The sequence below is a fragment of the Thunnus albacares genome, chromosome 3 (assembly GCF_914725855.1).
Source record: "Thunnus albacares chromosome 3, fThuAlb1.1, whole genome shotgun sequence".
Lineage (NCBI taxonomy): Eukaryota > Metazoa > Chordata > Actinopteri > Scombriformes > Scombridae > Thunnus > Thunnus albacares.
The window spans coordinates 4,248,979-4,275,624 of NC_058108.1; the positions used below are offsets into that span (position 1 = coordinate 4,248,979).

A 26,646-nucleotide genomic window follows, 5' to 3' on the forward strand; every position below is an offset into this window, starting at 1 on the left:
TGAGTTTTGACGCATTAAGCATATGTTGTGAATTTCAGTGCACCTTATGAATGTTGGCATGATGTACATCACATTAAGCACAAACGATTAAGTGTTTGATTTGCCGTGAACATGAAAACTAACTTCTGCAAAAAGAACATTGAGTCATGGAGCCTTCAGGGATGTATATGATTTTAAATCATTCAAACTGTCATCACCACATCTCCCCTCTCCTCCGCACACCTGGCGAGAAGCTTGAGTGTGGAGTCTGGGTACCACGTGCCACGCGCCACGCGCTCAGTAGCCGACTGGTTTGGATAGTCGCGGTGCGCGAGCCGCGGGTCCCACCCGCCACACAAGCCTTCCGCGCGCCAAACCCGAGACAACACGGACCGACTGACCGGGGAGAAACAGGAGGAGAAACAGGAGGAGAAAGACTAGAGGCAGAGAAAGAACATCGCTTTCCTCAACGAGTCTTCTTCGTGAAGGTAAATTATTTTATCCATGTTGTTCTTAAGTGCTTTTTGTGAAGATAATATAATAATTTTTTGCTTTGAGAAACGCGCTGTTGACAGTTTCAAACATACCAGGGAGCGGTATGTTTATTGTTTCCATGCCTTTCCATGCCTTTTCATGATGTTAATCTGACGCTTGTTTGAATATTTAAGTTGCAAAATAGACATTTTTCTTACCCTCATAATCAGGGTGGAAGCGTCTAATTACCTCAATTTACTCACATTTCTATGAGAAGAATGGAGTTTATTCTATTTTTTTTGTTTGACAAACTTGTTTGAAGAAAGAGTGGAGACACAAATTACATTTTTATCTGACTTTGACAGGTTTTTATCTACTATTTGTCATCCTTTGCTCCCCTCCAACGCATGCATGCATCCACCGCGAATCTACAGTTTAGAGACACAATAGATACAAAGCTAAACTCAATTCTGTCATTAAAACCTTCTAATATTGTGTTTGGCTGCAGGTGGTAAGCTAATCGAGATAGACCCTAATGCATTGTAATAATATGACACATTTACATTTAGAAAAGTGAAAGAAACTGGAAGGGAAGAAGGAGAAAAAAGAGAGATGTTGAGAATATGTGATATGCGCGACTAAATAACGATTTCTTACAGTCGGTTAGAGGGATAATGACGCTGATATCAAAATATTTTTAAGGAACAAGAATTATTGGTTATATTTTATGTTTTTTTAAAAAAAAAATCATATCTATTTTTGATATCATCGCATAACTTAAATTAGTTCAACACTACGCCCACTTGGGATTTACATGGTTTATACAGCGCCAATAAAAGCGTGGGCAAACGGAGTTTAGATGAGTTTTCCTCCTCTTCATTCCTAGAATCCAACTGGCTCAAAAGGCTCACTAACAGCTTTGATATTGATTGTTCAGCAGGAGAGCGTTTGTTACTGTTTCAGCACCGCGGACAGCGACTTGTGCTCGAGCCAAAGATTACATGGCAGGCGTAGCAAACAGCTGGCTTTGGTTATAGTCCAGAGGAGGTAGCCAACGATTAGATTCTGACTATATGACACACTAATTTACTTAACCATTGACCAAGATACACATATAACATTTGTTTTAGGTATCTGAAAACTAATGACATTCTGGGATTTACTTCTACAGATGTGCTGGAGGCACAGTAATCGCCTACATTCACTCTGTAATCAGTAGTTAGTTAAAGGATGTGGTCCTGTGAGGGGAAAATGTGTAAATGATTGCTGTTATGAGATTTATAATTGCATACCTTGTAATCTGATCAGTAATCAAATGTAAGTGGTAATACAGAAGTGGCAATTATAAAAAGTAAACTGAGTTTAAGATTCAATTGCAATTTCAGTATGTCCTTATTGCAAAAATTCAGATTTATCTGGGTTTTTTGTTGATTTCTCTAATTGCAGCACTGTGCAGCCCACAGGCCTACTTGGCTGACAGCCATTTCTCGGTGTGCCAGCCAGACAAATACTGTTATAACACCAATTTAGACAGCAGTGGTGTGGGCTGCATGGGATTATTTTTCTGCAATTTTAGAAGAAAAAAATGACTTCTTGTCACTGTAGAGGCTCAAAACAGGCAGCCTTCTGGCAACTCACACCCTCCCTGGATGATAAATTGCTTGTTGCAATGAGACAGACTAACATAATTTAGTCCACATTATCTGGACATAATAGTGTGGTACTTCTGACTGTGATTCAAAGACAAATAAGTTTCACTTCTATAAAGATTTTAGGTTTGCTCACTTTCAATCCAGTCTTTCAAAAAGACATTTATACTTATGGCCACCCACTTTTTTACAGATCCAAGATAGATTTATAGATTTTCAAGAGGTTTAAAGAGCTTTAGCTGATTTAATTGAAAGTTAGTTGACTTAAACCCTGCTGTTATTATCAGACATTGTATTTAACTGATGCCATCATTAAGATGTTGTAGGCATTGCTTTCAGATTCATGCAGAATCCTATCCATGTCTTCAAAAGCTAAACCACTGATGTGAATCACATATTTAACCCCTGGCAGTCAGTGAATTTTTGCGTTTTTCATGTCTGGTGTGTGCAGCTTCATAGCAATTTTCAAAGGCACAAGGATCCAGAGACTTTGTTGCAAAGGGATTTACAGCCATATACATCCATATGTCACTGAAATCATGCAGTCTTCCTCCATTTCTCTTCCACCCGTGTGTCTTGTTAACCCAGTAACACCATAGTTCATACAAATTAGTCACTCCTGCCAACATGGAAACACAAACAGGTCATCATTACTAGAAAAATCTGATACAAATTTCATATTGAGAAATATGTTCACTGTCTTCAATTGTATATTGGACTGCTGTATTCCTATACACCATGTATAGTATTCTATATTATAGTGTGTTATTGGTGTAATAATAGCCAGACAGCTGTGATAAAAGCTTGTCTAATATCAATTAATGGTAAAATTAGTTAGTATGAGAAAATGTTTATCGTTAGTACAATTGTAAGTTCATTTAGTTTCAGTTTAGTTTTATATCATGAACTGTAAAACAGTAAAACAAATCTGTTTAATACAGTAAACAAACATTCCCAAAAGCCTCAACCTAGTCTCTCAGCTGCACTTCATTTGTTTCAGTGATCACTCAACCTCTGAAGAACGTCCTGGTGGGAATATCCTCAAAAAAGTAAACTCAGTGATCACAGCTGAGAGAGGTGCTCACACCCTCTAGCATGACAGTGATCCACTTTCTCAGTTTTAATTTAAACTGACAATATACAGAACCATGCAGCTTAACGCAGACTCTGGTAGTCATTATTAAAGTCAGTTCTTCTGGATGTGGACTAACAATGGAAGAACATATACATACCATAACTGAACATACTGTATAATTTATTTGTGTTGAAACTTTCACTAAATAGCATCCACTGCATCTTTAATGGTTCTTCTATCATTCTTTATATTCTATATTTGTGGATCTGTGTGTGTGTTTCATATTATATGTTCCTTAAAGTTGTCTTTGCTGTATTTGTGCCTCTGTGTCTTTCTCCTGTATTCCTTTGTATCCCCACTCCAGCATGTAAAATGCACCGCCGAATAGGAAGCCTTGTTTTGGGACTCGCTCATCAGTCCGTTCATGCTTGACTAATTCGGAGGCCTCTCTGTATAGTGTTGCCTGGCGACAGGGCCAAGTCAAGCACTTATAAATGGGAGACTTGTTCTCATAAGAAAGACGGGTAAATGGATGTTAGTGCTATTTCTGTGGGTCACTGTTTTTTGTGCCAGAATCAATGGAGTGTCAACCCTTTTAGAGATCACTGGTGTTGAATTCAGTTTGGTTGTATTAGATTAAATAGACCTGTCTGCCATCTTTGCTACAAATATGTTTACATGGAATAAAGCAGTTTAAGATAATTGTTCCTCATGTACGCAAAGTTTTGGTCAAACAAAAAGGTCTTTGAAGGGTCTTTTGCACTGAAGATATGTAATTTCACTGTTTATCTTTATCTAGTACTCATTTATGTTCATCAGAAGATATTAAATGCAGAGAACAAGTTGCATATTTTAAAAATGCTCAAAACACTGCTCAAAGCCAAAACCATTTGCTAAAAGACATAAGGGAACTGCCATTGGAACAGCATGAAAGGCAGAGCTGCCCCATCCAATTAAGATGATCTGACATTACAGAAGAGTACTACGTTTAGATGCGTGCTGCTCTAGAGTCTTGTGCTTGAGGGAAGAGAACACCTCCAACATTAGGTCATCTGGTTCAACTGTGATCAAATATGTGGCAACATTAACAGTCAGTCAAGAGCTGGATGACTTAGTTTGAACCTGAATCCCGTGATTCTAATGTGGAGAGGAGGTGAGAATCTGACACAAGAAATTTCCACTTCGTTCTCCGTCTTGACAGCTCGCCACCACCACCTCTCTCTGCTTTTTGCCAGATGATGCTTTACAAGTCGTCTCGCCTACAGCAGGGACTTGGCTTCTACAGCTTGCATTTTCACATTTTTGGTAGGCATGCCTTCAAGGGAGCGCTAATGCTTCTCCAGAATTAGACTTCTTGACATCTCCATCGAATGCCAGAAGCCAGCGTAGGTCAAAGATTATGGCTGATATATAAGAGCATTTGGGGAGAAAAATGTCCTCTGTGACATAGTGCTAACTAATAGAATCATATAGTTAAGGGACAAAACAACAATGCTACAAGGAACAGCTCTGCTAAATTGTTAATGTAGCACTAGCTGCTTCTATTAATTACATAACTTTGATAAATTAGTAGTAGGTTTAACAGACTCTTCCCAACTGCACAAAATAATTTTTCAGTTGTTGTGTTTTTTATTTGGACATGAAATATTATGTATAAACATAAGACCCAATCAAACACTTGCTCCAGTCGGCACATAATCACATTAAATATTTACCATGAAAGGACTAGCTTGATATGCTTGCAGGAGGCGGATAGTCTCTGTTAAAACTGGGCGTTGCAGAGTCTGAACTTGACACTGTGGACTGAAAAATGTAATTTCCTCATCCCTTATTGGGTGTATTTCAATCTGTTTTTCCTCTTAAAGGACAGATTAAAAAAAAAGATTGACATGGTGTTAACGAACTGGTGAAATGGCCCTTTAAGAGCTATTTGACGGGATGTGAAGGATGTGAATTTCTATACAATTAACTGACAACAGGATGTATGTATGCGTATGTGCATGCATACTGTATTGTAGGCATGTGCAGTGTTCTCCCTTTAGTACGTATGCTGAAACTGTACAATAGCAGATCTCAGCAGGCCGATGATGGGGGGCCGCCAGCCTCGTCCAGCTGTGTCCGTGGCTTGATGACATATCTCCTCTCGTCCATTGGACTGCTATTGTCCTCAGGCTCCTCCAGCCAACCCTAGCAACAAGCTACAGCAACTAAATCCCACAGTGTTAGTTGCCTGTCCACATCAAAGGCACCAGAGGGATTGCACTCACTGCCACGCTCTTACAGACACAGTAAGTGGGTCAATAAGCTCAACGAGAGAGATCCATGCCATGACGTTGACAAACCCTCAACAGAGATGAACAAATACACAAATTCGAATTAGGGTGTTGTTTTGTATTAAAGCTCATTGAAGCTCAGTGCTCTCAGCACAGCCATGGGCCATACTCACTAATTCAGCAGGTGGACAATATATTTTTGAAAAGTATTTGCAATTTTTTTTTTACCTTTAAACTAGAGATTCTCCTTTTAACTTTGTCAAGTGAGGAAAAGGTGAGGTAAAAATCCACCATGTGCTTGTGCAAATCCTTTTCTTAAGCCAATAATTGTGTTTTGCAGGCCTTTGTGTTACAGTACAGGTGAACTATTTACTTGCCCTACCTTGGAGGTCTGTCTTTCAACATACTACACACTTGAAAAGGTTGGAGACATCTGTGTTTGTGTGATTGTTCTTGCTGAAAGTGGTATGTTTGGCAGTGAGCCAGCTTAAATTAAGGTTGACAAAAGGTTAGGTGCATGTTAACAAAAGTAGACAGAAGAGGAATGCCCCACTTTTCGTGATGACATTACCAGATATCAACATGGCCTCTAGACTCCTAGTGGTATTGTTGAGTATTACATCACTGCCTTTTGAAAAATGTTTTGTGAACTAGTGTAACACCGGGAAAATAGAATATTTCTGTAATTTCAACATAATTTAATTGAAACAATTCTGGTCAATTGTGACATATTTTAAGATGACAGGAACATGTTTGCTGAATTCATCATCATGTAAAGCAGGAGCGGATTCATGTCACAGATTCAAATAGGTTTTTAAAGGGAACACTTATGTTTATGCAGGAGAGCGGTTGTTTTGTGTATCCCTTTACAGGCAGGAAGGGACTCCGAGGCTTTTTTGTTGGTCCCAGCTTTGAACATCTAATGAGTAATATTTATCAATAAAAATAAAAGCTTTTTGCTCAGCTCAGATCAGTCCCCATTTATAATCCTTTAGAGACCAAAGCATTGAGTAGAATTATGAATATTCATAAAGGACTGGTGCTAATGTGTGTGTGTGTGTGTGTGTGTGTGTGTGTGTTTTGTGTCTAGCTAACGTTCTTAGCCAGTTGCTTGTGTTACAATAAAAACAAACAAAACAAAACAAAACAAAAAAATGTCCAAATGTAGGTTTAGTAGCTCTTTGTCATTATTGTGTATTGTGCTCAAAATAGATAGAATTTTCTGGTTTAACACTACGGCGGACTAATTCTTCCCATCTTGTGGAAACTTCATAGTATGTCTATACTACACAGTGTCTTTCCTCAACCATTTATATTACAGAGCAATTTTTTTCAAGCGTTCGAGTTGGATATCTGTCACTTTTACATATGTGGTGTCAATCTCTCTGGAGCCCCTTCTTGCTCTTGATTTGAATAATGTCTGTGTCAAAACCATCTGGCTTGTTGCAACAACCTATGAATAGTGTGAGTCATGCAATGGTGTTACAGAAGTTTCAGAAGCTGTATGTCACAGAAAAACATGTCTAATCATGCCTGTATTCTATGAAAATACATATATAACTTTATCATGAATGTTTTATTTGAGATTCAAATGCAAAATGTTGTGTAACATAAATATTAATGATGATCATCACAATTTCCTTGTCTACTTTTGTAGATGCTTGAAAAGTAACTAGCCTAAATAGCTCCGCTTCTTTCTCTTTCTGTAATGACACCCTATTCATGGAAGCCCACTTTTAGGTGCAATCAGCACTTGGATGTGTGCTTTTTGTGCTGTACAACCAAAAACAGATCTTTGGTGAGCACAGAAACACAAAAAAAATGGAGTGAGTGGAAAGCATACATATTGTCTGCAACTTGTAACTTAATGCTAAATGACTGAAAATAGAACCCTTACATGGATATTGTAAATGAATGGCCACTGATTGCACCATAGTCAAGAATAGCTGAGGTTTAATGATATTCCTTTCTCATTAATGCTGCTCCTTTGTGCTTTAGTGAACTCTGATTGCTTATGCATTCATCCCATCTGCTTCCAATCACCATTGCTCTTTCTGGTCCAATACGCTGACCTATGGTTCATAGTTCAAAAGCAGGTTCATTCTCAAGAGACAGGTAAAGGACACTTATCTAAAGCTAAAAATCATCCAGATTGGATTTGTGTTCTTTTTTACAATACTTTGGAATTGGAAGTTATATGGGTATTATAAAAGACAGTTCGATTTTTTCTTGCTATGTGACTATAATCATAGATGTTATACTTACATATCTTAGAAATGTCATTTCAAATATGCCTCTGCCTGCTATTCTCAGGTCATCTAAATAAGATGAGTAATACTCCAAGAATGCATGCTCGTACCTGTGCGCACACACATGCACAACCAAGATAAACTAGTTCATAGCTTGACATGTGAAGCAAGAGAAAGAAAAAAGGAAAGAAAGAAGAATTGTATGCATCAAATGTGCATTTTAATTTCAACTTCTGAAATATGGGTTTTGCTTAACCCTTTAAAATCCATCGGGTCAACGGCGACCCGCTTAAGCCAGTTGTAAGCGGTAGCATCACACAGTAATGAGTCAAAGCAACTGGCACAATTTGGCCAATTGGAGATGATTGGAGGGGTTTGGGGACACCAGTGACACCACAAACTAAAAACTCCCTAGCTCCAATAAGGTTAGACCTAGAGGTCTGGAATTTTACACAGGTTGACAAGATGTAAAAGGTATAAGGTGTTCTGCATAGTTGTGGCATAAAGCATGTCCTAATTATTGTTATTCAAATATGACTCATGATAGACGAGGACCAAAAATACTTATGTGAACTGGTTTAATTTTGTTTGTGTTTTAGCCACATGCTAAACAAACACATTTCCAGAAACTAGAAGATGTCACTTGTCAAATGAAACCTAATACATGCATCATGGCCTTACAGTTCTTCTGTTATAAGCTTTTCCATTTGGGTGTGCCAAATAGGCGAAAATTCTATAAAAAGGGTGGATGTTAAGGGGTTAACAGAGACAACACAATAAACACTGTTAGATAGGAGGAAGAGATGCAAGAGGTGTAATGTACTGTATGTAGGCCATGTAGATGAAGCTTATTCACAGCCTCCGTCCCTCATTAGACTTTTACTTTCAAACAGAAAATAACTAAGACTAACTATTAAAAGATAATAAAAAAAGTAACTGCAACAACAACTTGTAAATGTATCTTATTAATAGTATGTATTGGACTTACAGCAATAGTCTTGTAGGATGTTTTACCCTTTGTGTTAAGAAGTGGGGCAACTGGCTTTACATCCATTAGAGGGATGAGGTCTGGAGCACATGGTTATAAATGATCTTGCACAAGGAAAAATACACAATAAATTCTTTACATTGAACACAAACCATATAAATAATGTTACCTGATCAACATGTATTGTTTTCCAATTGTATATCCAATTGTATTTATAATGTATATATTTGTAGGTTGTGGAAATATGGCATTGCATACATGGCTAGATGTAAGAAACACTCAGAATCTTTCTATTGTATGAGAACCCGATCCATGAGGCTTGCTTTTTGTTGAAACTTTAATTGCTGTATCATTATTAAAAGCTTTATTTATAACCATTATCTCCATTATCCCTCCTTTGTCCCGTATATTGAAGCACCACTTCTGAGCTGCGAGCTGGTAGATGTATGGAGATCTCTCCACTCTGTTCTCCCGAGGCTTTACATCCAGTCATGACGTTGATCCATGAAGATGAAAAAGTCTTATGAAAAGTTGAAAATCCTTTCACATATTCACTTGCCATCTTTCCAGTCTTCCAGTGAGCGCTCAATGTGGCAGCACACTGAGAACTCATTATATGAAATCAATTCTTTTCAACACGTATCCTATGCCAAGCTCCCCAGTGCTCCAGCTTCCGGCGAATGTGGGCACCGGCTACATACGAACAGATCCATCGTTTTGTGTGATGAGCGCACACATTCATATGCTGACACATAATGTAAACCATCTGCAATGCTGCTTCTGCATCACTGGATGTAACAGAGAGGAAGTGGATTTATCAGATACTAGGAGTTGTGCATGGTTTTAGCAGAAACTTTAGCAAATAAAAATAATTATCTGAAAAACTAAAACAAATGTATTAATAATAAATGTAAATAATGTATCTTCTAACACGCCTCACTAAACCTTTGGTCCTCCATAAAGTGGTTATTTAAATTCTAATGAGAGATTTGGAGGCTAGGGGATCTTTCTCAGCTGAAAGCCCTTCGCTATCATATTCCCATTCATTACTTTCCATTAATTTCCAACTCATCTCTGAATGGTGTCAACAGCAATTATTTATATAAAGTGTTTGGTGTACAGTCCTATGGTAGCAACTGTAATATATTTAAATATTACACCCACACTGTCCACACAGCAACCCTCAGTTACCCCCCAAAGCCGTTAATCACATATTCCAGCTTAAGTTGTTCTTTAAGCAATTAAAAACATGTTGGTAATAAATACCTTCAGGTACATAGCATGTAGAGTTTTTCTGAAACCAGTGTGAGTATCTTTAGGGAAAGATAGCAATATAAGTAATTCCACTAGTATCAAGAGGATCCTCGAATCCAGCTAATTTTCTTTATATACAAGTGATTCTATTTCAGCGATTAGATGATGGTTTCACTGTTTTTTGAAGACTCAGAACATTTCTCTCCTTTTGCTTTTCCTTTAGGAGACAGCATGTAGTCAAAAAGAAAAAATCCATCTACTTCAAAAAAAAAAGTCATTGTAGTTTTCTTATTTTAAGAAGTTTTCCTCATTTGTTTTCTCCAATCTTCCTGTTTTCATACCTCAAGGGCAGTTTTCACAACAACTTATTTCCCTTTACTTTGGTTTTTTAAAGATGTTTTTTCTTTCTCTTTCAGCTCCCCTTTCTGCCGGCGGCGCCCTCTGCTCTTGAGGCTGTGGTATGAGCCTATGTGGCAGGAAGGCGCTGACGTTGCTGAGCAGCGTGTTCGCTGTTTGCGGCCTGGGCCTGTTGGGGATCGCCGTAAGCACCGACTACTGGCTCTACCTGGAGGAAGGCGTCATCCTTCCCCTCAACCAGAGTACAGAGATACGCATGTCCCTCCACTCTGGCCTCTGGAGGGTTTGTTTCTTGGCTGGTAAGTTAATATGAAGTCTGGAATAAATGGATGCCATAAATCAAGACCTATACAAAGTTAAACAATTTATTTTATCCCTTGCTTATCAAGGTAAGGTGAACAAGATGTATCTTCTTTCAGTCAAGACTTATCTGGAGAGTGATCTGCTCAAAATTGTGTATCCACTAATTTGATTATCACTAGTGGCAAATACTGAAGTGTCCGTTTGACTCTTCAGGTATGGTGTTTTAAGTAAAACTGAACTAATATTATAGATGTATAAGGTTTCTGTTCAGACATGAGCTCCAAAATCAGACTGAAAATTTAGTTCCAAACAGAAATTTCCATGGAAAGGTCCAGATTCACAAAGATTCCTGTGCCAGGGTCATTTGCACATAATTATGCAGTTGCCATGTTACTCACTAAGAAATGTATTTACTGTAGAGGAACCCTGTGGCACAAACCATTGCTGTTTGTCTTAGCCATTCTGTGTGGAAACATTGCATGCAAAATCTTAATGCCATCTTTCAAAGGATCATGCATGTTCTACACAAATATTTTAGGTAATGGAAATATTTGTATGGTATTAGACCAGATCTTTATATTGAAGAATTCATTGAAAAATGTTAAAATGCACATATAATTTATTTTCACATGTCACATCTATGATGAGGTGCAAAGAGTTTGACAAAGTCATTTTATAATCTTATTCTGGGGCTTTCAGCAGCCTTCATCAGCAAATTCAAATTCGCTCAGTTGTCATGGAGTTAATTTAGTTGTCAGACCACCGGTTATCACATGGCCTAAGTATGGAACATTGGTCACATGATGACAACTTAACCAGCTCCATAACAACTGAGCAAACGCCATTTGCATTTGCTGTTGAAAGCTCTGGAAAAAGCAACTAAGTGGACCTTGACTTTCACACCAATTTTTGTGAATCTGTGCCTGAATCTCTTCATTCACTAGACTCTATATTGCACTTGCTCACTCACCTATATTTCTTTCCTACTACTACTACTCTAGTTTTTGCTTAGTGTTTGAATACTGGAGCATGAGTATTTTAACTTTGCATTTAGCTCTGTGCAGTGATGGGACCAGTACTTCTCCTTTTGTATGTGAACTCTACTTTAATTCTAAGCTGCATCCTTGAATGTGTGAAGTATTTTATTTCAGTTGAAAGATGAGTTTGCAAGACATCGTCCCTCATGACTTACCCAAGGGCTGATTCACTCTCTGTAGCTGTAGAGGCACCATGGATTGCTGCAGAAGACCTTTTTCTTTTTCCCTCTTTTTGACCTGCATCTTTTTTTTCTACCACAGCACTTAATATGAAAAATTACATAAGGTTACAAAACCTTACGTCGTCCCACATTGCATGCTTAAACACCTTTTAGCCTATCAAAATATTGTTCCTTCCCAGCTTCAACATCACAAAGGCATGCCTGCAGGTCTTGATTTCGAAAAGAAACACTAACTGTTAGATTTTATTCTTTTCGTAGAGACACAACACTCCAGACAAGCGTTGTCCCAGAGTAAACCAGGTATCAACATTTGCTCTTACCCTCTTGCTCCCTCTGGTAATGGCAACAATAGACTGTATCAATATGCTGTTACTGTTGTTAAATGTGTAGATGCTAAACTCTATTTATGCTCTCATTATCATTCTCAATTATATTTCTGTTGAGACATTTTTTTACCTGAAAAAAAAAAGGTGGCTCTGCAAATATTGCTAATAGTTGAATGTTACCCTGCAATATTATCCCATTTTCTGTTGAAATGTTCCATTAACCCATGTCCCACAATTAACTGTTCGGTCATGGCAAATATGTGGCCAATCCAGTTGTGATTAGATAACAGATGTTTTCCTGCTGTGTAACAGGCAATTGCTATTAAGGAACTAATGGTCCACTGTGTATTTTAAGGGCAATTGAGTGGCCTTATTGCCCACTTAATGGTTGTGGTGCACAGTGTTTGACCCAGAAACAATTACTGCCCACTATCACAGTATGCTGTTATGCCAGAGAATGTGAATGAGGTTGTGTGTTGTTTTGGTCAGTATTGATTTTGGTTAGAGTTCATCGGGTGTTGCTAGTTTCATTCCTGCATGAGCTCACATAGAGGATCTTTACCCACACAGCCGGCATTTACATTCTGTCACTGTGAGTGCTGTAATCATGTCCGATATAGGGCACTTCACCGCCTATCTATTGTTGGCTGCAAGGCTTTTAGCAGAACTAGTTGTTAGAGTATTCATGTCATCAAGTATAATCTGGACACTGAGTAGATTCATCTTGTTTTATTTATTTATTTTTAGCTGGATGTACTGTCCTTGGAAATTAGTGTACATCTTGTTTGTAACATTTATAGCATAATCTCCCCTTCATACAATTATACTGTCAGTTCAGCTTTGCAGCAGCTGCTACATAGCATCATTAAAATTGCATTTGCATAAATTTTAATGTAGTTTAATGTATTCAACTATTAACGTTTTTCATTACAAGACTGGAATAGCAGTTACTGTAGGACGTGCACACACACTGGGATGCATATGCACATGCATATGCACGCGGGTGGCGTGATGCACCTGTCAATGGTTTCACACTATTACAATTCCACAAGTGGCTTCAATGCACCAAGAAACACAGCAGTACACCAGCAAAGGCAGGGAAGAAGAAGACTCCAAGTTAATAAATGTGGATGTAAACAATGCAGGATTTAAAGTACTTTAAAAACTGACGCTGAAAATGTTTTAGGAGGAAGGAAATGCATTCAGTATCTTTGTTAGTAACTCTCAATGGAAACATAATGTTTGTTCGTTTACAAGAAAACTCCTCAGGGCATCTTTAAGTCTGCTCCATGAAACCATTTTCAGTAACAGTTATTATTTCTCTCTGTTGCAATTACATTTGAATGGACTTAACATTAATGAGTTGCCACATTTTTTTAAAAAACAAGCTTTGCTAAAACAAGCATGACTGTCAAACTAATGGTTTAACAACCCAGAGGAGAGAAACTCCAGGGAGACCTACCCTTACACTATCCCTATATATATGTTGACCGTAAGGATTTTTCGTTCAGTGAGATTAAATTTTGACTTTGTGCGAAAAGCAAAAGAGAAAAAAAAGTGACAGTTTTGGGGTTGCCTTCATACCTTGTTACATCTCTGTTACACTTTCTGATGCTTTTAGCCTTCTTCATGATGCATTCAGATCATCTCTTGATTTCCTTTCGCTAAGAAGTGCTTGAACTAGAAAGCTTATAGGGAATACAACTATGAGATCCTATATCCTCATGTATGTATAATATGTAACAGCACGGTCCTGAAATTTTGACCTGAGCCTTACCTGGGCTGGTCATTTTAGGCACCTGTATATTCCATCAGAACTGCTTGTCAGATGGTTGAAAAGCCTTGGAGAATTCCTTGCCTCACACCTTTCTGATGCTGGAATCTTTCTCAAACTGACTATCTGATACTAAACGCCATTATCCCCATATTTAAACATTTAAGCACAACAGGCATCCCATGTTCGAGTGTGGCCATTCAGAACAGTTTTGCCTTCTGACATGGTCAGTAAACACATCACATGAACTAGTTCTTTCCTAGAATAACTTCGGGCTGTGCCAGGCTGGGGCACCACAGTGAACAAAATTTTTCAACACTACCCTACTAGAGCCTCGAGCAAAAGTTGTAATTCTGACTCTCTTTCTCCCTCTTAGTCTCTGTCTTGAACACAGTACACACACACACACACACACACACACACACACACACACACACACACACACACGTTATATCGACTGGTTATAGTCTAAAAATGCATCGAATGAAACAGTGCAGTAAAGACATGGTCTAGTCTGCTGTTATATTAGCCTGTCTATCATAATTATGTAACTAGTGCACAGACTGTACAAAAGGGATCCATCATATTGATGTGATTTGATAAGACACCAAAGACTAAAAGCCAAGTTTACACTCCTCAACAACCAGCTGAACCTCAAGAACTTGAAAAATTAGCAGCCATTACATATTTTACTCTTTATATTATTGATGAGTAATGATTCAAAACACAGCCAAGATGGATTAGCTGTTTATCAGTAAACATTATCAGTGTGCATTGTAATAGATGTACCATTAAAATGCTTCATAGTAAGATTTAATGTTTAAAGGTATACTACGCAAGATTTTCCTGAAAAAGCAAACAAACAAAGACTTATACCTATACATTTCTGGGCGTCAACCTTTGGGCAGTGGGTGTGTAGCCCACAGCCAATTACAGCGTGCAGGTGTGAAGTCACTGTCTGTGTCTGTCTGACCGAGGGCAGGGCTGAGGTCCACACACAGACACAGAGCAGAGAGGCCACAACGGACAGGATGAAGCGTACACTTCAGCTGCATTCACACCAAATCGGTACACATTCACACCAAATGCGGCGTCTTCCTGCAGGGTTGTGCGGAGGTGTGGGTGTGTTCATTTGTGCTTTAGAACATAACCAACATGAAACAATCAGAAAATAACGTTTTATTTATCTGATTCACTGCTTTGCTTTCACTACCGCTGCTCCCTCTCTTCATTCACTCTCTACTTTGCAAGACCACCACTGCTCCCAATCTCTCCCTGTGCTATCAGCTTGCTCTGGTGTCATTGAGCCAGAGCGGCCATCTTTGAATGTTATGTTTACAAACAGCAACTGGCAAACCCTACATAGTATGCCTTTAATGTATATATTTATATTTTAGGTTTCACTTGAACCAAACCCCCAGTATGCACTGTCTCAACACATAACAGGCATTATGAAAGCTCATTACATATGCTGAACTACAAAATATCACCTAATCTTACACTTCATAGTGTGTGTTGAGCTAATGAAGTGTTGAGAAAGACATCAGTTGCAAGTGTGTGTATTTTTTGTGTATTTGTGTTTTGGTGCCTGTGTTTGTCAAAGTGATAAAAAAGAAAGTTGCTAACATGTAACGCTGGTTGTTCCTCATCCAAATACTGACAGCAGAAGTAGTGTATTATATCAAACAAGTTGTTGATTCTCGCTCACTTGAAACTTGCTGTGAGGTTGTTTCTGATTGGCATTCAACAGCTTCCCACATGAAATCTGCTGGAATAACAAAATGTTTCACAGCCATCATAGAAAGTCTACTCATTCCAGCATATGAAAATAAATCCTGTCCAGTTCCTGAAAACTTGATGTTTTTGAAGTACAGTCATTACTTTTTGCAATGATAGCTATAACCATAGTCCAAAGGCTACAAGACTTCCATGTATTCTAGTAAAATACTGTACATGCTGCTGCGTTTGACTTTCCTTTGTCACAGTGGACCAATCAACTTTTTAATCAATTCTGTAAAGCGCTTAACCTCGTTTCTATTCTAGGTTTATGTGAATTTTATTGAATATGTTTTTTCCTCTCCTTCATTCCAGGGGAGGAGAAAGGTCGATGTTTTACCATAGAGTATGTGATGCCCACTAATGTCCAGATGACCTCTGAGTCCACTGTTAGTGTCCTCAGTAAGTAACTGTTCACACTTTACTATTATATGAGCAATGCTTCAGTTTTGTGAAATTGTTAAAGTCTCCAGTGTTTACTCGAGTGGCAGGTAAGGGCACTCAGGTGGTACAGTGGTTTAGTTCCAGTGCCCACTGCAAATATCAAGTGTTCTTTAGCGGAAAGGTGCAGTCCATCAAACAATATTGTTCATGTTCACGGATGGGAAGCCAGGTGAGGTGTCTCCTGATTGTCTCAACTCCTGCTGGTTGGTTGGGGCACCTGCACAGTTGGGGGTGGAACTGTGGATGATACTATGGACCTCCAACGTGTTACAAACCTCCTGTGAAGCTCATCAGAGGCAGGTGAAAAAAACAATTGGCAACACCATGTGTCACTGAGGTAGCATGTCTGTCTGTAGTCCTTTCCAGACCAACAGTAGAGTCATCGGCAGAGTCTAAAGTCCACACACGCATTACATGACCTTCGTCTGACCCAAATAAAAGTCGTGTGACTTGAGCCACACCTCCACACTAAGCTGTCATCTTCCCATCACATGTGGTTTGTGCTATTCCTGGTCCAATTTCCATGGCCTATTCACTCCAGATAAGAGCTGTGTATGAAAAATTTAAGAGTGCTATTTTCATTTTGTAGACCCCCTGCAGGGGGAAACATGCATGGATACACATAAGCCCTATTAGTGTGCAGACAAGCAGTTGGAACTTCGGCAAGAAATTCTGCCAAGACAGCCACTGCAGCTCTCATATCCCTCATGCCTTCAAGCGGCAGTCTGTAACATTCATTCTTTGGTGCCAAAATCAGAAGAACTACAGCAATGATAATGAACTCTCCCAAAGGTAAATCTAGTTGATCATCTGAATACATGTATATGCCTCACAACTCTCTCCGACGGTTGTCATATCACATTTTGGGAACTCATTAACTGAAGTAGAGAAAATTGAGGGAAATTGTATAAAAAATGATAAAATTTTATAAAATCCATCAGTACACAAGCAATCATGTCTGTAATGCAATGAACAACACACTAATATAAAAACCACCAAAGATGTTTTTTTCTTTTAAGTACTGTATTAGAGAAGAAAGACAGAAACAGAAGTTAAAAAGTGGGAGACAGGAGAATTAATGTGAAGATATGGAGGTGAAGAAGAGAGAAGTGAGAGAAAGTTGAATGTGAAAGAAGCACAGTGAGTGAAGAAGTGTACATGTGAGAAAGAAATAAGAAGACTCCTTGAAATGAGTAAAATAAAGACAGTAAAGATTTATGTGGAAAGTGATATTAATAGTTAATTGTCATTTTTTCTAAAAACGTGATAACAAATAAAATCCAGAAAATGATATTGCTAAAAAGTGTTTGTTGCCCAATGGGTGTACAACAAATTAAAATATACTTTCAGGCACACTGGGAAAATTAAATGAACATACTGTGTGCATTAGTAGTAACTCAGTTGCATAAGGTAATTGATGTAAATATATATAATGGCACGTTTCATGTTTATAGAAAATGACACTTTAAAGTACGTAGCATCTATGTAATACCTTACTTTGCCATGACTGTACCTGCCATTTGATCTTCTGTCACCATTTTGCTTCAGAACCAAAACTTTTCCTGAATTTTCAAATGTTTCAGACTCAATGTGAATAAAAAAGGCTCACTTGTACTTTGTTTTTTTCATTTAAACAAGAGTTTATGTGGTGCTGGATATCTACAGTAGACTGTAATAGGTCCTAACTTTACCCAACTAATTAAATAACCAGTTCCATTGAGGTTATGGCCTTAGACATCTGCTCCACTTAGCTGGAAGGGTAACATTTTGTATAATGGAGAACACAATGGGGGTCTGGGGAGAAGTATCACAGACTCCCTGTACTTCTGGGAGGTACTGTACCATTTGCTCACGGTAGGGAGGTCCAACTTCATCTTAATATAAATAAAGAACCATGTCTTAAACCCATTAGGAGTAAGACTAGCCCCAGTGGAAAACCTCAGGGAAAACTCCTATTAAAAGTTTGAGAAAGTCAATAAAAAAATGCATAAAAAGAAAAAAAACCCAAAAGTTTGCATTAGGATGAAGTTGTAACAACCATTATGTAATCAGCACATCTCAAATTACAAATTAAAACATAATTTTCTCGTTTCTTCTTCCAGAGATGATCCGTTCTGCGACACCCTTTCCTCTGGTCAGCCTCTTCTTCATGTTCATTGGTTTTGTACTCAGTAACATCGGACACATTCGACCCCATCGCACCATCCTGGCCTTTGTGTCTGGAATCTTCTTCATCCTGTCAGGTACTGGGTTTGGCTTCTACACACATACATCCAAAAGAATAAATCAACAAACACATACAAAATGTGACAGAAATACCTTTAAAACATACTGTACATTTAAGAGGGTGAACCTGCATTTAAATAGTTTATTGGACAATAGTTATTAGTATATATACTGTAGTTGTCATGTTGTGCTATTGGTCCAACTCCAACTCATTTAACTTCGAGTACAGTGACATGTACTGTTGCTGTTTTCTTACCTGTTGCATGGTTCATAATAATTTATGGCAACAAGAGAGATGGTTGTCATACAATCCTCCTTTTCTAGCCGTAGTCATTAGAAATCTGTCTTTCTGTCCTCTCCTCTCTCTGCCTTCCTCAGGTCTGTCTCTGGTAGTTGGTCTGGTGTTGTACATCTCCAATATTAATGACGAAATGTTGAACAGGACCAAAACTAACGAAGCCTATTTCAGTTACAAGTACGGCTGGTCGTTTGCCTTCGCTGCCATCTCCTTCCTGCTCACTGAGGTAACTTCACTACAGCAAATGTGGATAATGTAATCATATATCTCACATGGTTGGTTTCACTAGCAGGTATCAAAGCCAGTCCTTTAAAGCTTTCTTAACTAACCAAAATGTGCGTCAAGGGCCTGTTTCTGCTTGCTGCCCAGGTGTACATCAACATGAGACATCCCAGGGAAGGTTGACTTGCTTAAAGACAGCACTAGCATCAATATATCTCTCATATGTTGCGTTCATGATTTACATAGTATTTTAGATTCTCATTAATGCTTAAATTAACAGCTAAAGACACTAATCTTTCATCTTAAATTCAATTTTCTTTGTGTGAGAGATGTATGAATCATTGTAGGGTAGAAAATAAATGCATCAAACATTAAGAGATTGAGTCTTTTAGCATCCTCATTTTGCAAAATCTAATCCTTGAGATGTAAATAACTGTAATGTATTGTGCTGTAAGAAATAGTCCCCATAAAACATGATCATTTAGGATTAATAAGCTATGATTCATGTGTTTATTCTATTTCTATTGTGGATAATGGATCCTGCCTTTCAACAAAGCAGTGGAGGTTACTTTTGATGCAGTTTAGTCGTTCACAAAATGTTAAATGTGCGTTTGTCTGTGAAATTCTTTTTCTGTGAAATTCTGACTTGCGTGCAGTGAAGTTGGAAATTAATCAACAGAAGAATTATTAATCTCATTTAATGAAAGAAAGAAAATATTCAACACACATAGAGCACATACACACATGAGCGCTTGCATGAACACATTTGACTGAGTCATGATTCAAGTGTTCGCTGTAGGGGGTTGATTCTTACTGCTGATTATTGGGGCAAAAATATTAATCATCAAATAATTTAATATTTACTCCCATTTTGCAATAATCTTCAATAATCCTTTAAGCAATTAATGAAATAAATGCTCTTAATGGTGAAAAATACTACAGCATGTTTAGTTTAGATTACTTTTAGTCAACTCTAGTCAACAACAAACCTTGAAAATGATGCAGAATCTAGTAGATGATCAAAAGCAGGTAAAACAGAACTAATCAGGAACCATTTTCCTTCATTTCCCCTTTTAGACAGCAGGCGTCATGTCAGTGTACCTGTTCATGAAGCGCTACACAGCAGAGGAAATGTACCGGCCCCACCAGGGCTTCTACCGGCCTCGCCTCAGCAACTGCTCCGACTACTCCGGCCAGTTCCTCCATCCAGACGCCTGGGCCGGGCGTGGCCGCAGTCCCTCCTCCATCTCCTCTGAGGCCTCCCTCCAGATGAACTCCTCCAACTACCCTGCCCTCCTCAAGTGTCCAGAATATGAACAGATGTCCTCCTCACCTTGCTGAGGCAGGCGATGAGTGGTTATGTGAGCACTACTATATGGGTCATTTTGATATGCCTGGATTTTGGCATAAAATTGTCCAATAATTTGATATTATCCAGCTTGTATCACTACATGCCCCCTCTTCAAGTGTCCTGACTATGACCTGACTGTCTCTACCCTCCCTACTGCCAATTCTTTTTATTTACACCTTTTGGTTCTGTGGGGAGGAAAAACTTAAGTTGAAGGTTAGCCAGTTCACTTTATTCTCAGCTAACCTGTCATGTTTCAGGGAGAGCTGTTGAAAGAGGAATGAGTTCTACTTTTATCTGCTTTTCCTCTAGTTTTTAGTGATTGGTGACCTGCTGGAGGTGGCTCATCTGAACTGAAGAACTTGAGTAGCTTCAACCTGCAATCAGCAAGTCCAACTATTTGCCCGTAGTGCTGCCATAATCCTGATAGTGTTTTTTTTTACAGGAGTACATACTGCACATCTGTAGATGAGAGTGTAGGGATTAGAATGAGATAGGCAATCATTGCAAGTCTGCAGGTTTTCACTCACAAGCTAACACTAAAGCAAGTGATTTCAGCCAGAGAGCAGGAACTTCAGTTTCGTTTGAAGGAAAAGCTCTAAGTTACCTTGCTTATCCTAGAAAATGTCCACAATTCCTTTAATCAATAAGATAATACTGAAATTAATACTCAATTTGTGCAAACTTCTAATTTATAAAAGTGAATTTTGCTTCTATGAGCAGCACATGTGCACCAGCTGTTTGAGTGTAAACAAACAAATTTTACTCACATCCTGAGTCAGTTTTCATTAATCGAGGCGCTCCTCCTCCTCAGCTGCACTTTGGTCAGAAAATCTTTTTGTTGTGATATACCGTAGCTGTTCTCATGCTGTGTCAGTGGAGTCAGGAGCTAGAACTCCTTGAACCTTTTTCGTGTTCAGGCGCAGAGTTTATGAAACACATGATGAATGTGAATTTCAACCATTCAAACAGATTATTTTAATTGATATACCATCCTATAAACAAACTAGTTTGACCAGGGATACATGCTGGGAGAGAACTTCATCCTACCGTGTTTCACCCTCTAAGTACTGTATTTCAAGTATGAATTTAAACAATTTACAGACCACACCGACCTTCACTTAACAGCTAGAAATGCTGATGTTCCCCATTTAAGTCCGTTGTACAGAGACCATGTTAGCCACAGGGTTTTTTATATAACCTTTTAAGCTGTAACTGAAAGTGGGAGGATTCACAGTTTTGTAGTATTTGTGGTTTAATCATACTGTGTCTTTATCAAGTATTGAAATTCTTTTTTTTTTATTTTATTTGAATACTTGGTTCCATTGGTCCCTTTCAGAAGTTTAAGTATTGACACCAAAGGAAACAACCGTATTTTAGGCTGCTAGTCCCATCATAACCTGTCCAGAAATACACACCTTTTAAAGGTCTGAACCTAAATATTTAATGGCTATGTACATTTTGGAAGTATTATTGTATATTCCTGTAAAAGAAATAGATAAAACAGTTAAAGACAAAAAGGTGTGTTCAATCAAAAAGGACAAAAAAAGAAAACAAATAGTTCAAGTGCACAACTCTTTTTATAGGATAAAAAAGAGAAGGCCAAAGTAAAGAAAATGGAGTTTCTGTGGTTTTGATGGAGAATGTGAATGCATCAGGTGGTATGAAAGAATATTTTCATATGAAGCCTATGTGAATGTAAGATGAGATGAAGGAAACACTGCTAAATGAGATTTTTCTGCATTATAGTAAAATACCTCTCCTACAGAGATATAATAACCCAAATTATAGATACAGTACATATTTTTCTAATTTACCCCCTGTACTGACAGAATATTCTTAGATGTTTGACATACAAATATACCGCAGTCCTTAGTGTGCCAAGGAAGATATTTTACCCAAGTGGAAAGGTATTGAATATATACATTTCATGCAGCATTAAGTGTGAGTAAACATATTACAGGGAAACATTTTGTCTTGTGCAACAATTTTATGTTAGTTTGACATATATTACTAAAATTATTGTTAGTATTTAATATTGCATGGTGTGAACTCCACATATTATTAACGACATGCAACATTTCATCACTGGATCAATGATATTCCACCTGCAGTACATGTAAACATACATAAACCCGAGTAAACACAAACTGCGCCAAGCTAAACTTTCACTCTCAAGCACTGTTTTTCAGTATATAGACCGATTACATTTTGTTTATTGAAAACACTGTACATATGAAATCATCAGTGTGTATATAGACTCATTTTTGTATAGATGGCAGTAAATATAAAATTATGGTTGTTTTGTCATCGGGTAGATTCATCTGCAATATTTGTGACGGCTGCTTTGCCTCTGCATCACATTAAGAATGTGAGCTTTTGCATCATGTTATATAAATGTAAAGTATTCAGATGGTGTCATTGTCAGATATGAAATGTCAATATCTGTGTATTTTTACAGTCAGAGTAATTTTCATGATGTTAAATGTGCAATGAAGTATTGTATGTATACTCAATGAAATAAAGTCTAATAGGTTTTGATAAACAATAAGTTTGTATCTTCTATAACTGTGTCTGACTGGTTACTTCTGTCGACTGTCTGTATTATACAGACATGAAATTTATCATAGAACCTGATTTTACAGCCACATTAAATTAAAAATAACATCCAATCTTATATTACCATTTTTTCATTCTTCTCTCATTAAGTATCTATTTATTATTTATTATTTACATTACCCTTTTATGAATAATATGAAATAAAAACTCAGAGTTACATGATAAAAGAGACCCTGAAAACAGAAAACATTATAAAATAAATGTATAAAAACAAGTTATGTGGGGTAGCTGTTACTTAACCAAGAGCACAGGACAGTAAATAGGCTTCGTACAGTGGACACTTCGGTTTCTTTTTGCCATTAGGGAAGTGGAAACAATGCCATCAACATGTGATGTAACAATCTATTACTTTATGTTACATTGAACAGTCTGAGTTACATGAGAAAACCATCTTTCATTAACTTCCGGTTATGGTAGATATGTAGCTCAGCGTCACCCTCTGTTGAGACACAGTTGAAATGCATATCAATAGAATACTGAAGATGTAACTTATAAATAAAAATATCAACTACTGATCACATTCATCTCTTTTTTGAGTCTCTTATCTCTTATGAACATCATGTAATGTCACATTTCTTTCCCACTACTTTGCACTGTAAAAAAAAACTCTTTAAACAAGAGAGGAATACTTTATACACAGAGTAGATACTTTTATGTATTGTCACATGACAGTAATAGGGTCGATGACACTCACAGAGATTCAGACACATTGCCAATATGAACCCAGCGCTGCTCTGGCTGTGAGAGCTGGCACTCATCCATCTGGGTGAATGAGATGTAATGGGGGGCTATCAGCAGGATGGAAACAGCTTATCCGCATCAAGTACTGATGTGCCCAAACTGTTGACCTGATGAGCTGGCACGTCCCCAAATTGATTACTCCCAGCGATGAAACCACATGTTGCCAATATCACTGTTGGTGATAATTAATACTCATTAGTGATTTGACTTTAATTTAAGCTCTTAACAGTCTATTTCCCAAGAAGAAAATAACTAGTTTTATTATTTTCACATGAAAAGCCCAAGTGGACAAAATCTTCTGTCTGTTAGAAATTGGCTGTTGCTGATGAGAGGTGGTCCAGTGTCTTTTGACAACAGCTCCATCTAGTGTCACTTAAGTAAAGATACACAGTTTCCCATGAGATCAGATTTACAGCATGTAAAAAAGAATTGTATACCTTTAAGTCTCTTCCAGAGTAAGAGTGATTCTTTTAGATTTTAAAGGTGCTAACCATTTCTCACTTGATGTTCAGTTGGGAAGTGGTTCATAAATTATACGGGGCAAAGTTGAATCAGCTTTCTGACTGAAAAAGCGAGTCAGATGTTTGTTGCTTTCTCTTCTTGTATCTCCCACTTTTTCATTCCCTGTTGTTTGTGGAATCCAGATATAAAACAGAAAGTCCAACATCTCACCACACATCAAAATATGCAGCACATTAAAAGATATTTAACCTTCTACCAACTTTATACACTTCATTTTGATTATGATCTTAGACTTATTGAGATGTTGAATGAGAACTGATGAAAAAGGTAACAGGTTGAGCAGCTTACTGCTGCTTCATGGTCAATTCCTTGCTTTTCAAAACTTACATATAGTGAGATTGGATGTGAAAATGTTTAGTTTACAAAACTAAACATAGGGGTTCTAATGCTTGAGGTTAAAAATGAAGCATTTCTGTGTTTTTCTACACTTGAAAGAGTTAAAATCCAGGATGGCATCAGGGTTTTAATACTGAACCAATAAACTGAAATGTAAACAGTGTGAATGGGATTGTATTACCTATTCATCATGTGTAGCATTTATTGTTTGTATTTTAGGAAATACAGATTCATAACTGCTAGTCCAGCTGCTGGAATGAGATGAGAAATATCTCTTTTTTGTGGTTTGCCTCCCACACTGAGACTTAACGAAAGTTTTGTAGTTATGACAAATGTTACATACTAAATAAATGAATGATGGTTATAGAGGATGGTTATGCAAATGCTCTATGTAAAGACTGACAATATAAAGATGGCACCAGGACAGAAAAGGTTCCAACAATAACAATATTTCAACAGTGGCTCAACAAGCCTTGACTGACTTTGCCTTGAATAATCCATCTTTAGTGTTGTTCAAGTACTCTGAAAACTCATGGGGGCTTTTGTGACAGTCAAGTGTTCACTCACTCTTTCAAACCTTGAAAGAGAAAGTGAACACTTGACTGGAAAATTATGCCCAGAAGGTGCAGATCTTTCAAAAGTTCTTCTGCATAATATAAAAAAATGTTGAAAAAGAAAGCAAATGTTAGCAAACAAACGCTATTTAGATATCCAGTAAAGTGGCAAATCTTCAGTTATTCCTCATCACATCATCATCATCAGTCATTATGCTCAATGAGTAGGTCTGCTCCCGGTGCCCCCTCGTTTTAAGTGACCACTTTGTATATGATGCTCTGTAATACTAAGAGGTGAAGTAAAGAAGATCATGTCAAACAGTCACTGAAATGCGGTTTATGTGTTTGTTAAAACAAGGCCATGTCAAAGGCAGGTGTGGCAACGTTTTCATACAAGAACATATTCATATTCGACTATGAATATAAATTTGATTTCCCTCTGTTGGAATCTCATTTTCAGTCTTTGTAAAGTCTTATAACAGGAACAGAACAGATTACGTGGTCTTGAAATTTAAATCAGCAATATCAGTCAGCTCTCTGCCAGTAACAAATGGGAAATTACACAGGCTGAACAAGATTAGAAACTGCACTGCAAATGAGACAATGATTCCATAGAGAGAAAACCTATTTTTATTGTTTAATGTTTTATTAACCATTTTAGTCACCAAATGCTAACTAAAACCATGAGGCAAAAATCTATTTCTCATTATCTCTGAACAGATCAGCATGCTGGATTTTCATCTATTTTATGCTCCAATCATAAACCTTTTTTAAGCAGTGTAAAGATAGAAAATTAAACAAAATGTGTCAATGGTTGATGAATACATTACAGTAAACTCCAAATAAAGCTGTTTCTCCAGGTGCATTTCATCCTGTGTTAGATGCCTCCAATACAAGAAGCATATATCTATGTATGTACATTTTTATTAAATCTTTCCTTTTTATGAATGATAACTTAATTTATGTATTCTGTTTAAGGGGTATGGCTATCAGTTGTGCTGTGAAACACATGTAACTTTGCCTAAAACTCTCTCAGGTCAGAAGACACAACTCATATGAGTTTTTCAAACATATGCTGCTCCTCTTACAGATAAAATATTAGTGGTCAGGCTGAATTCACAGGAAAAAATCTCAAAAAATTAAAGGATAAAGGAGCTTTTATTAGCAGTGTGTTTATGTATCTGCAGTGATGTTAGAGCAGATAATATGAATGATAGAACAGATAATATGAATGATTCATTTTACGCCATGTTATTATTAATCTCAGCTGACAGAGGTGGTTCTCTCTGCTTGGTTCTGCTCACAGTGGTATACTGTATTTTTGTGGAAGAATAGTGTGAGAAAAGCAGGATAATCAGTTGGTATTTTATTCCAGTGTGTGTGCTTCCTGGCTAACGTGGAACTTAAAAGTGGCATCAGGCCAGATGAGACCTTGATTTTCAGGATTGTGACGTTTACTAAAAGTTAAAACCACATTAAATTGTCAGATTGCTGATGGCAGTTTGGTGTGGCTGTGTCTCCATACAAATATCAATATGAATGCTTAATTCTCATTCTCTCTCTAAAACTCATAATTATTATGATCTTATATTCAGTCTTAAAGTCTTATCTTTTAGCTGAAGCTACAGAGTGGAGGATGT

The 26,646-nt window shown here is 37.6% G+C and overlaps 1 protein-coding gene across 1 annotated transcript; it reads left to right on the top strand.

Moving 5' to 3' along the window:
• Nucleotides 1-330: 330 nt before the first annotated feature.
• Nucleotides 331-20,936, top strand: LOC122976318 (voltage-dependent calcium channel gamma-5 subunit). The gene is made up of 6 exons (XM_044344726.1): nucleotides 331-467; nucleotides 10,358-10,597; nucleotides 16,012-16,098; nucleotides 18,243-18,383; nucleotides 18,745-18,890; nucleotides 19,964-20,936. The coding sequence occupies exons 2-6, from the start codon at nucleotides 10,402-10,404 to the stop codon at nucleotides 20,225-20,227; spliced, it is 834 nt and encodes a 277-aa protein (XP_044200661.1). The 5' UTR covers nucleotides 331-467; nucleotides 10,358-10,401; the 3' UTR covers nucleotides 20,228-20,936.
• Nucleotides 20,937-26,646: the final 5,710 nt, after the last annotated feature.

Bases quoted from the DNA above. Each gene is read 5' to 3' on its own strand.
- LOC122976318 (XM_044344726.1), top strand. From the start codon at position 10,402: ATGAGCCTATGTGGCAGGAAGGCGCTGACGTTGCTGAGCAGCGTGTTC. The intron at 10,598-16,011 runs GTAAGTTAATAT...CCTTCATTCCAG, and splicing joins GAGGGTTTGTTTCTTGGCTG to GGGAGGAGAAAGGTCGATGT. The intron at 18,891-19,963 runs GTAACTTCACTA...TTCCCCTTTTAG, and splicing joins TCTCCTTCCTGCTCACTGAG to ACAGCAGGCGTCATGTCAGT.